The 12,655-nt window shown below is 35.7% G+C and overlaps 2 protein-coding genes across 2 annotated transcripts in view; both read right to left on the reverse strand.

Annotated features, from left to right (window-relative positions):
- Nucleotides 1-2,045, reverse strand: part of LOC107739706 (histone-lysine N-methyltransferase EHMT1-like) — a 37,970-nt gene extending 35,925 nt beyond the window's left edge. Inside the window, exon 1 of the mRNA XM_016551905.1 lies at nt 1,969-2,045. Coding sequence (XP_016407391.1) covers nt 1,969-1,989 — 21 coding nt within the window. The 5' untranslated portion in view covers nt 1,990-2,045. The remainder of the gene's footprint in view (nt 1-1,968) is intronic.
- Nucleotides 2,046-4,112: 2,067 nt separating this feature from the next.
- arrdc1b (arrestin domain containing 1b) overlaps nt 4,113-12,655 on the reverse strand; it is a 43,129-nt gene continuing 34,586 nt past the window's right edge. The window contains exons 5-8 of the mRNA XM_016551914.1: nt 10,407-10,589; nt 10,077-10,253; nt 8,275-8,740; nt 4,113-7,097 (exon numbers count right to left, since the gene is read on the reverse strand). Coding sequence (XP_016407400.1) covers nt 7,030-7,097; nt 8,275-8,740; nt 10,077-10,253; nt 10,407-10,589 — 894 coding nt within the window. The 3' untranslated portion in view covers nt 4,113-7,029. The remainder of the gene's footprint in view (nt 7,098-8,274; nt 8,741-10,076; nt 10,254-10,406; nt 10,590-12,655) is intronic.

Below are 12,655 nucleotides of genomic sequence, written 5' to 3' on the forward strand. Positions count from 1 at the left end.
GCAATGCACCTGTATTTGACGTACCGTAAACTCTAGTGTGAAGCGCACAACTCGCCGTCGCTTTATCTCACACACACGCAGAGAGAGAGAATTGACGCGCTACATGTAAACGATGTACTTTGTTGTATTTTCCTGTCAAAATAACAATGTTCCTTTGGAATTCTTCAGCTTTTAAGAACTGTCGCTTTCTCCGGTAGTGGGCAAAACTAATGCGCAAACGGCAATCTCATTGGCTGGTGCTCACCTATTATCGTCCCTCATTTGATTTCAGCAAATCAGTTCGAGCGAACGCACACAACCTGATTAATATTCATGAATCCAGTAGCTCATTAATCCTTGGTGCGTCTAGCCAATGGCGATTCAATTGCCAAGGTGTCCGTAGAGGGTTGACCGCCGTTCTTTTTTGATTGTTAATTTGGAAGGATGGCCTGATCTAGTCAGGTTTTGCATTTTGATGCAATAAATAGTTGCCTAATGACATGCAGTGTCCCACTAGCCAGTTTTGCAGCAGATTTTTTCGTTGCATTTATGTAGATTCAACAAAGCATATTGCTTTTGCTAAATATTATATTAAGAAATACAGGAATTATCACCTGATGACCTCAATAGATTTATTTGAAAAGAATGAATCATTCTACACTTAGTGGGTTGATTTTGGGGGAGCACATCTGCACAAAAAATTATAAAGAATTAAAAACACATTTTACTTGCCAAAATTTTTACTAGCCTTGCCATACTAAAATAACTAAATTAAAATTTTTTTTTAAAGTTAAAAATATTGTTTTCTGTGTTTTGACACATTTTGGCACTACAGCAAAATCTGCTAGCCTAACTATTGTAAAGTTAGGTGAACAATCAGTAACAAAAAATAAATAAATAAACAAATTACAAGCAATAAAGCAAATAAATACAATACAACAAAGATACAATTAAAATAAACAGAGGTTTAATTTTTCAGGTTGGTCTAACAATAGCATTCAGGTACAGAAATCAAATGCAAAATAACACTGTACTGTATAAAGTAAATAAAGATTCATCTTTGTTAAAGCTACAAATGCTATTTGATTCAGAACAGCAAATTATTTTCTCTGTCATTTCTTGTTTGATTAACATTAATGACATAGACAGGAGCAAGTACATTAGGCTGCAGTCACTTTAAAGGGGTCATATGATGCTTTTTTAAAGATCATTATTTTGTGTATTTGGTGTAACAGAATATGTTGACATGCTTTAATGTTAAAAAAACACATTCTTTTTCAAATACTGTACATTATTGTAGGTCCTCAATGCCCCGCCTCTCTCAAACGCCCCAGATCCGGCGTGACGTTGTCTTTACGCCGGATCTGGGTCAGTGCCGCCACACACTTGAGTCATGATACTGCAACCCTCTACATTGCGAGTAAATCACTCGCATATGCGACTAAATCTTCACTCTGGCTGATTAATATTCATGAATCCAGTAGCTCATTAATCCTTGGCGCGTTTATATTGTTCTTATTAGTAGAATTCGTATCTGTCAGACTCTGTTCCATGTGTTGTGTGTGTCCTGCTCCCCATGTGCCTTCCCATGCCCTTATTTGATTAGTTTCACAGCAGCAGCATCTGATGCCGGATAGTGCCCTGGAACCAGCATAACAACAATCACCTTGCCGTGTACAAAGAGCACAGGCGAACTGTATTCAGGTTTTCAGGCAACAGCAGCCGCACTGCAAAAGGGGAGGCCGCCCCATTATTTCCCTTCACAAAGCTTCACGCACACTCGCTCGCACAAAAGCACCGAGTTTTCACACTGAAACAAGACCGTCAGGCGGGCTCTTTGAAAGACCCGTGACGAAACCTGCCCAGGATTGCCGCTCAAACCCTCAACCACCAGCTCAATATGCCTCACACGGTCTGTCAAACTCACCAAAACCGCATGAGTACACAGATAAACAAAATTATAACGTAGAATTGCTGCTCTGCTCTTACCTCAGTTTTCATTGAAGCCATGGCTCCTCACCCCGAGACCCCACCCCCTTATGCTTACGTCACTGATTCTTTCTTTCAGTGAAGTAGTGAAGTCCAACTCATTTCTGAGAATCGGTTCTTTCAAACGGTTTCAGAGAACAAGTTCAAAAACACGGAGTCATTATTCTTTTTTCGCCATCACGTGCCCAAGCAAGCTTTTAATTATTAATACAAAAATAAAATTATGCAATTTTGAAAAAAAGAAAAGAAAAAATAAATACCAAAAAAAAAAGCTTTTAGTTATTTTGGAGTTGTCCTCATTTGGCTTGGTTTTGGTCAAATTTCTGAGAGAGATTCAGAAATTCATTGACACCTAAAAACAATAATCACAAAGCTGTAAAATATTTTGTTTTAAAGTAGTTTTTCCTCATCATTCAAATCATCTGTTCATTTCAAATATCAGCTCACTCACCTGTTCTCGATTCATTGCGAACCGATATGTGTGAGTCAGTAGTGAGTTGGACCGATTCAGTTCAATTCGTAATTGTTCACACCAGTTTTGTCAGATATCAATCGATTAATTTAAAGATAGATTCATTTAAAAGATTTGAATTCAATTCGAACGATTGATTCGGACAGGGCTAACCTTTGCTCATTATCTATAGGCCTATGGAATGAATAGTGGGATTTCAAGCTCATTTTTTTGTATCACGTCTGTTTCTAACCATGCCATTTTAAAACCACTTGGGTTGGAACTGGCCTGCCAGCCTAGCGGAGTTGAACACTTCCTTAAACCCCTCTGACAACAGCCAACATGCCAACCAAGATCACAAAACCAGCATACGCTTTTTACTTCAGCCGAGAGAATTTATTTCTGACCACCCATCAACATTCTCCATACACATTTCTTTCTGGTTTCGTCACTCCCTCTTCTCTTTCCCAGGCCTTCAGAGCGTCTACCATCCATGCCGACTAGTACACACCAATGTCCATGTCCTTATGTGGCACTGTGATAATGATGGATTGGGATCAGTTTCTATGGCAACAGGAAAGAGGCAGCAGGCAGTGCTGGAGGTGTAGCTGGTCGCCTTGATCTTTTACCCCCCGTTTCCTTCTGTTGCCATCCAGAAAACTGTGTGCAAGTGAGAATCATATTGAAAACCGCATAATCAAAGGATATTCTGAATTATGTTTATTTAGGTGTTTTTATTTAGGACTGCAGAATGACACGGTGTGATACAACAAATTGTTTCATAATCATTACTGATGTGATTTTTGTCATTGTTTATAATTAAAAATGAAAGTTGCAAAGGAACATGCCTATTTTTTATCAGTTGTCCATCAGTTATCTCTGTGAACATGTATTAATTAAAAAAGTTCACCCCAAAATTACAATTTGCTGAAAATTCACTCACCCTTAGGCCATCCAAGATGTAGATGAGTGTTTCTTTGGGGATTTGAAGAAATCTAGCATTACATCACTTGCTCCCCAATTGGATCATATGCAGTGAATGGGTGCCGTCAAAATGAGAGTCCAAACAGCTGATAAAAACATCACAATAATCCACAAGTATTCCACATGAATCCAGTCCATCAATTAACATCTTGTGAAGTAAAATGCTGCATGTTTGTAAGAAACAAACTCATTAAGATGTTTTTAACTTGCTTCCTGTTAAACTTTAACCATCGCTTCCGGCTAAAAAAAGGAGTCCTCTATCGATATTGCTTTCACCAGTGAAAAAGCCACTTGCATTTTGGCCAGAAGCGATGGCTTAAAGTAAAAAAAAAAAACTTCACAAGACATTAATTGATGGACTGGAGTCGTGTGGATTACTGAATTATTGCGATGTCTTTATCAGCTGTTTGGACTCTCATTTTGACGGCACCCATTCACTGCAGAGGATCCATTTTTGAGCAAGTGATGTAATGCTAGATTTCTCCAAATCTGTTCTGAAGAAGAAACAAACTCATCATCATCTTGAATGGCTTAAGGATGAGTTAATTTTCAGCAAATTTCAATTTTAAGGGAAGTTATTCATTTAAGTAAACAGATCAATTCTGATTTCACACTGAACTGATGAATGAACAAATAAATATTTTAATCACTTGTTATGAGTAAATGGGCATGAGTAATTTTAAAATGAAAAATTCAAATGAGCAGCATCTTGGGGTGAAAAATTGAGAATTTAAGTGATTTTATTTACTGTACAAGTTTCATTTTGTCACATCTTTACATAGAACACTGATCCACAATCGTGCTACTTTATTTCAAAACCTGCTGGTAAATCCAGGGAAAGAAAAGTACCACACAATGATGAAATGAAACATGATAAAGCTGTTGAACCTTTGGAAAAAAGGAAAAGACAGAACATAGCACATGTAAATAAACAACGAATAAGTGTTTGTCCACACTGCAATGCCAGCAATTCCAGAAATGTATAATGTCACATTTATAATTTATTTTACCTTCAGTGCTAAAATATCTATCTACTATCCCTTTTGACTTTTTCTGTTTCCAATAGAAAGCCAAAGAGGCTCGAGAGGCAAATGTAGAACAGTAATAGCAATGCAATTTTATCTCAAAGTAATTGTTTTCTTTACAATTACGATGGGACCAGGGATGCATCAGATTCACATTTAAGGCAAAATGTGGTTTAAAATACAGAACAGGCATTCAAGTCAGGGGTTTCTTAACTGGATTTTGACGATGAACAATAAAAATGTTATTTTTTCATTTAAATGTTCTTAACATTTGCGCAATGGCTGAGAGTTCAAACGGAGTGCTGCTCACAGTGAAGAAACACAATCTCAATTTAAGCTTATAGCTGCACTGTTAGAAGTCACAGTGGCCTGCTGGGATACAATCAGCAAAGTCAAAATCCCTGGAAATGAATATGAATGGGTCATTCTATAAAATCAGTACCTTCTGCAGTCTAATAAGATGATTCAAAAGTACATTTTTGTATTATGTCTGCTATATAATGTTTAACTGGTAATAAATTGCATTGATCCATTTCATGCTACAAATAACAGTTTTTTAAAATATAATTTCCACAATCAATTCATTACAATCAGACCGTCAATTTACCCCAATTTTCCCTACTGACAAATGTAACAAAATATAAGATAAAGTGAAAGTGTTTGTATTCTAAAAGGATTATAATGTTGATACGACAACATTTTTCTGAGTTATGGAATAGTTCAGTTCTTTCAAAGGTGGAAATATGACACAAACAGTGGGAGCACATAACCCGGGCACAATAAATCCTTTTTATGTCCAGTGAAATCAAAAATATACAGACAGAGAATAATTGCTAGCTTTTATGTCTATATTTTTAGTTTTCATCAAAATGTACACAGGCTAGAAAATTAATCCTCATAATGAAAATAAACTAAAATAAAGCTACTGGATTTTAGTTTTTTTTTTTTTTAAGAAATATGCATATTAGCACATCAGCTATTCACTGATGAAGTAATTTTTTACACCCTTTTTGTTGAATGACCCAAATGATTTTTCTGTCAGCACTGTAAATGGTTCATTTTGTCTATTTACATTTTAACACTCATCGACGGAGTCAAAAGATAGAGAACATCACATCATTTAGTACTGAAAACATGTCTTCTAATTTGCTTCATAGAAAATGATACAGAGCATAATATAGGTGGTCTGTTGTTCTGTGTAGGTCTGTTCTGACTATGACTTCCTTTGCTTACTGAATCAAATAGTAAACTTAGTACAACACTGAACTAAAATGGAAATTGATCATTTTGATTTTGGAGAAGGAATTGAGAAAACATTCTCAAACACAGACACACACACACACACACACACACACACACACAAACAACCATATAAAAGTGCCTTTTGTGCTTAAATTTTTCAATTTCTTCAACAGTTCAAGGGTCTGAACAAGTGTTTTGGAAAAAGTGTTTGCCATATTAAAGGACTGTACACAACAATCTAAGTACAGCCTAAGGCCTCACCGGAAATCCATCATAAATCTCCAATCGCTGTGGGCTAGTATGAGAAATATCAATGCATAAAACCAAACAAGTCACATACAAAGACATGTACAGTTTGAATCAGATTTCAAATGGTGCATATCAGAAATTTCTGACATCTAACATATTACCAGCACTAATATTACGCACAGTCTGGGGGGGAAAAAAAAAAATCACAGTCTGAATGACAGTTCTTTGAAATATTTGAAATAATAATTCTAGGGTGAAATAATGAACCCCAGAAAAGAAAAATCTGATTATTTTGCTTTGTTTTGTGTAAAATAAGGTAACAAAAATACAGAGTCAGGAGTCCAAAGTGTCATCCTAAAATCTCTTGACAGCCTGTGAAACAAAATGAATGTAGTTTTCTTTAAAAAAATATATGTAATATGTTGTTCCCTTAAGCATTCAAGGAACACTGGCTACCATTTGGCCAAGTGATAACGACGTATATGTGCCCAAAGATGCTTGACTACATTGGTATTCCAAAGCTGTATCCACACAGTGTCCATTTGGTGATGAGATGGATTTTAAAAAGTCAAATGAAAACTTCCAACATCAATCATCATCAATAAATAAACCTTGTTCTTTCCAGAGTAACTTTCTCTGTGGCCCAGCGTCTTCGGCAAGAGCCATTCCTGCTGGCATAAGCATGGAGTGCATTATGATCATCACAAGGAAAGGAGTATTTATTTCCTCAACGAGACTTTCAGTCGGACGGATATATATTTCTGCGTCAATGCAGATTTTTTACGGAGCATGTTTTGTGATGAGCTTTATATAAGGCCAGCCTTGGTTGAACGAAAAAGTATCCTCAGTGTAACTTTCACTTCCAAATGTTACAGATGCTGGTATTCGTTTCACAAGAACTCTGTGTTTGTCTCATCTTGGGGTTGATCAAGAGTGCTACATTTTCTTAGGCACTGAAACATTCTCCCTGTACAGTTTCAGTGTTGTTTTCTCCAATGTCCTTTATGCTATTTAAACAGATTTGGTTCATGGAGAAGTTTTAGTTTTAAGTACCGTCCAGCAGGGGGCACCAGATGAATGGCATGATGAAGAAGCAAGTCCTTTAAGGGTCTACCTCATGCTACTGTTGAAGCTGGAGTTGTTGCTACTGCAGCTTTCCTCATAAGTGGGAGGTGGCTCTGAAAAAAAACATGAATAAAAACAAACACATTTAAATACATCTGCATTTCATTTGAGCATATAATCAGTTACATTCACACTGTGACAGAGGCAAACCTCTTTTATATAAATATGAGATTCACATTTACTGTGATATTTTTGGGTCAGAGTTGAATAGTCTAAATTATTTTATTTGCACTTACTCTACACATGGCGACAAGACAAGTTACAGCTTGTTGCACACTCTTAATCATTTGAGGGTTGTAATATTATCCCTAGTTGAAATGTAACCCTATATAAAAACTAAATAAGAGAAGTAATGTCTGGAATAAAATGGCAAACCGATTGGATTACAACAACTAGACATGTTTCAGTTCCAATCTTTTACTGTAGATGATGATGTTGACATTTATGATTGATCTGATATGTGTCATTAAGTTACTTGCATGCAAGTGTTTTAATATTTTAAACATTTAATAGATAGAATGAATGGAATGGAAAAACAGACAGAGAGATAAATGTCAAACTTTCCAGTTTGTTGTATTACTCTTAGATACAGTTCTTAGATTTATTTACATATTTCAGTGGTGTTCAAGTTTATTGCTTCACATGCCATTTCATGGCATAAATAGCTTCAACATTCAATAAATATAAAAATACAAAAAATACAAACATTGTATTATAAGACTAATTTGACTAATTTTGTATATAAATAACTCTATATAAAAGATTTACACATTTCAATACACTTTTAAAAAAGATAATTTACAAATATAAATATTACTATAATAAATTTCATGATTATTTACACATCAACTTTTAATGAAAATAATGTTATAAATATATTACTGTTACCGATTTCATCATTTATCATTTGTAACCAGATAAACTGACATATTTCGCCTTTCAACACCCAGTTTACAAATTTGAATGCTGCTAATTGAATCAAAAAGAGACAATTTTTTATGAAATTACACATTATTTTACAAATGGTTTATGACAGTACGAGCTACAGTTTTTGCTTTGCAGTTCTAAAGTTTTGCCTTAGATACAAACAATTGTCATTTACATAGAATAAACACAGACCTGTCAACTAGTAAATAAACATGTTGCATGTAAATCCTGTGAGACTTTTTGGAGGGTAACAACTTTGACATGACCCTGTGCAGGGTACTAATTCTCAACTAGATCACTCACCATGTGGGTATTCCCAGGTGCTGTATTCAGGGGGCAGGATGAGGGGACAGGAAGTGGGCACTGGCGTTGTATTACTATCTGTGAAGAAAGGTATGGTGGCCCCTGTGGACAAACAGAACAGAGGAGCAGAGCCGTCGGAGGACTGGGTGGGCTGCGGCGCGCCCGGACCAGACGCTTGACCGAATGCACTGGGAGACATGGAGATAGGCACACCGGACGGGTCCTGCTGAGAATGACTCTTGGTGGGGATCTCCTCGCTGTCTACTCCTCCAGCACCCAGCGCACCCTCCAGGTGGTCCTCCGCAGGAGGTGCGCTGGGGACTACGGCAGCAGGGCTGAGGTTTGACATGGCAGGCATTGGTGCGCCTTGAGCGACGGGGTGAGGAATGGAGGGAGCTAAGTTTACAGCAATGTTCCCAATGTAGATGGGTAACGTGACCACAGCCTCAGGAGATTTTAGTGAAACCTGTGAGAAAAGCGACAATTTCTCAGATGCACTTCTTGACATTAAGCTATATTTTTAGCAGGCATGGCGCCAGAATTTTTTCTCTACCGGTGCTAAGGGGGGACTAGACCAATATGTGGGGGTGCTAAGAAAATAAATGATATTGATGACGTCAGAGTTACTTCATAAAGAAATGGGGCTAAACCGGGGCTATTAAAAATTCTGACGGGGCTATAGCCCCCCCTAGCCCCAGTGTAGCGCCGTCACTGATTTTTAGATAAATCTTAATTTGAAAGACTTCAGCAGTGCATTCAAGAAAAGACCTTAAAGGTTCATGCAAAATTAAAAAAATCACATGTTCATGAGATTTGAAAACAAATCTTTCTTTGAGTTAGATCATTAAAATGAAATAGGTAGATCTGTTGACAAAACTGATCTGAATGATTTGTTCATGAATCATACTGATTTGGTTAGTCAAAAAAATTCAATCTTTTGAATTTGGATAGTTAAAAGAGTCCAATCTTTTCTATGAACTGGTTGATCCAGGCCTCAAAACTACTCTGAATGATTCATTCATGAATCAGACTGAATCAGTTTTGAAATTAACTCACTGAGTTCAAATTGTATTTTTATGAATTGGTCAATACTGTTCACAAAACTGCTCTAAATAATTCTTTCATGAGTTATACTGATTTGGTTCTTAAATTTAAGTCAGATATTTTCAATGAACTGGTTGATCTAGGTCACAAAACTGTTCTGAATGATTCTTTTATTAATCATACTGATTCACTTCTTGAATTCAACTCACTGAATCAGATATTTTCAATGAATCAGTTGATCCAGTTCACAAAACTGCTCTGATTGATTCTTTAATGAATCAGATTTATTCGGTTTTTGAAATATATTCACAGAGTTTGATTTTTTTCAACGCATCAGTCAGTCCTGTTCAGAAAAATGCTCTGAATGATTATTTTATGATTCAGACTTATTTGGTTTTCAAAATCAGTTCTCTTTAATTCAATATTTTCAGTGCATTAGTTGATCCTGTTCACAAAACGACATTTAATTCCTTTGAATGCTTCCACATACAGCAGAATGACAATAAAGCTCACTTGATTTGAATTCAACTCATAAAGTCAGATCTTTTCAATGAATTAGCTGATCTGGTTCACAAACGGGAATGATTCTTTCATGAATCAGATTCGGTTCTCTATTTCAACTCACTTCGTCTGATATTTTAAATTAACTGGTTAAATTCAGTTCGTAAAATAACTGTTCAACAAAAGGAGACATTTTAGTAAGTAAATGAAGATTTTTACTTCATGCAGTGTTAAGGTTAAAATTTCCTGTCCCATACCTGAATAAAATACTCAATTTCTATGAGGCTGCAGCCAGTGAGGCCTGATTGAGGAAGAGGAGGGACGATGATCTGTTCTCTCCACTCTGCATGTTTACCAGCCTTCACCCCGGCACCCTCGACCTCTGCTATGGGCCGCAGATCAAACACTGGCCGCTTTGTTTTATACGACACTCTCTGCACAGATATACACAGTTGTAATGAGCATTAGCATTATCTGACAATTTACATCTACAAGTACATCACCCATTGTCAACCACAATGCTGGAAAAATGTGGTATTTTTATGAAACTAAACATCAGCAGAGTCTATTTTTTATTTTCTTCATACCTGAATAAGGCTAGCCATCACATAGCCGGTGTCTTTACCAGACTTGTTATGGATCTCGGTGGATAGTTTGATAACCTGTCCAGGAGTGTATCCTCTTAGATCACTGCAGGCCTTCAGCATGAGCGTGCCTGTTTTTACCAGGAGGTAGTTAAACTTTTTTGTTGTCAAAGCACAGCTGGGTTGCTGGGAAAAGAAGGGCAGACATTAGGAATTGGAGAGCAACTATAATATAATATAATATAATATAATAATATAATAATATAATATGTATTATGAATATATTAGAATTAGTATTAGTTTTTTTTCCCCACATTGCCAAGTCTCACCTCTATATCTGGCAACTCATTGAGGTTAAGCACATTGAGAAGGTAAAAGGGTCGCTGGGTCTTGTAGTCCTTTGAGAAACGTGGCGTGTCAATAAAAGCCCTAATTTTGTACAAAACCTTCCCAAACGGGCCTTCAAACGAGGTTGGAACGGATGCTACAACAGACATAAAAAATATGTTATTTTGGATTTGTCAAAAGCTTTCCTATTCAAGCTGCCTTATAAAATAATCATGTCTTTGACAAAACAACAATATCGTTCAAGGACCAGAATATTGGATGATGACAAGATGATGTTAGCGCTCACAATCAATAAAATGAATCAATACAGTTCTAAGTGCTATCATTCTGAACCTGTTTTAAAAGCAAAATATAATCTGAAGGCTCAGGAGCTCTGGAAAACGAAGAAATAAAAGCACACCACTATAAAATTCAACCAAAACAGCCCACAGATATGAACTAGTTTAATCTCTATATCTCTGTCTTCGTATTTGCATGTTTTATGTCAAAATGCATTCCTGTTTTATGGGGTGGAAAGTCCCTAGATTGATTAGATGCTTTGCATTTAATCTTCAATAGCTGTTCATACAGTCTACCAGCAAGGGGCGCAGCTTCAGGCTGCAAGTGGTCACTAATTAAGCAGCCAGGAATGTTGCTGCTATACCTTCACTTTTAATAGCACATGATGGGACATGTGTTTGTGCAGAATGGGGCGGTTCCATAATAAAAAAGACTTTATACAGCTGCTATTAGATCAAGGTTAAAATTAAACCCTTCTTCCACCCTCTCATCACGCTTCAGAGGCACTCAGCATAGTTTAACCTCACACCTGAGTGCTCTCCGTCTACGGTGCACAACACAACATCCTCATTTAATGACTAACATTAAGTTGCTCTGAATGAAAATGTGCTTTAACTGCTTTGAAATGCTAATCGTAAAATTAAAGAAAATTACCTGGAATGAGAAACTGAAACGGAAAGCTGTGCTCACCAGCTGACAGAGTACCTGTAATGGCAGAGAAAAAAGAAAAAAGTACATTAATACATATGCATATTAATAAATTTACACACACACACACACGTTTGTACTTGTTTATGCTATATTGTGGGGACCAAATGTCCCCACAAGGATAGTAAAACCTGACATTTTTGACATTGTGCGGTCCCCACAAGGGGAAAAAAAATATTAAAAACAGTAAATGATGTTTATCTGAAAGTGTAACAATGCAAACAAGTTTTCTGTAAGGGGTAGGTTTAGGGTTAGGGGATAGAAAATATCGTTTGGTCAGTATAAAAGTAATATAAGTCTATGGAAAGTCCCCGCAATTCCCAGAAACACACACACACACACACACACATATGCATATTATTAAATATATACACACACTCACACACGTGTGTGTACACTCATAGACACACACACACACGTATGTTAATAAAATAATGACTGAAATAATTAACAAATTACCAAATAAAAAAGTTTTATTATCAATATCAAATATATCAATATATATAATTAAACATATAATATACAGTATATATATAATTTGTGTTTATATCTATAAACACAGATATACTGCATATGCAAAAAGTGCTACAAAAGTATATATAATAAATAAAATAAATAAAATCTACAATATTTTTACAATATTGCATACAATTACTGTATAAATGTTTAATATATGGTTTTGTGATATTTCTAACTATTAGATGTACATTAAATACATATTATATTGTGCATTAATGACTGATAATATTTATATATACATACATATAAAAAATCCAAAATAACATATAAAGTATATACAGTATAGAATATTTCATGCAATTATATTATATAAAATTTCATATATGGCTTTGTGACATTTATGTCTAATTTATGACATTTATGACTAATAATGATATATATATATATATATATATATA

This window comes from Sinocyclocheilus rhinocerous, unplaced genomic scaffold (assembly GCF_001515625.1).
Source record: "Sinocyclocheilus rhinocerous isolate Xijiao unplaced genomic scaffold, SAMN03320098_v1.1 scaffold585, whole genome shotgun sequence".
NCBI lineage: Eukaryota > Metazoa > Chordata > Actinopteri > Cypriniformes > Cyprinidae > Sinocyclocheilus > Sinocyclocheilus rhinocerous.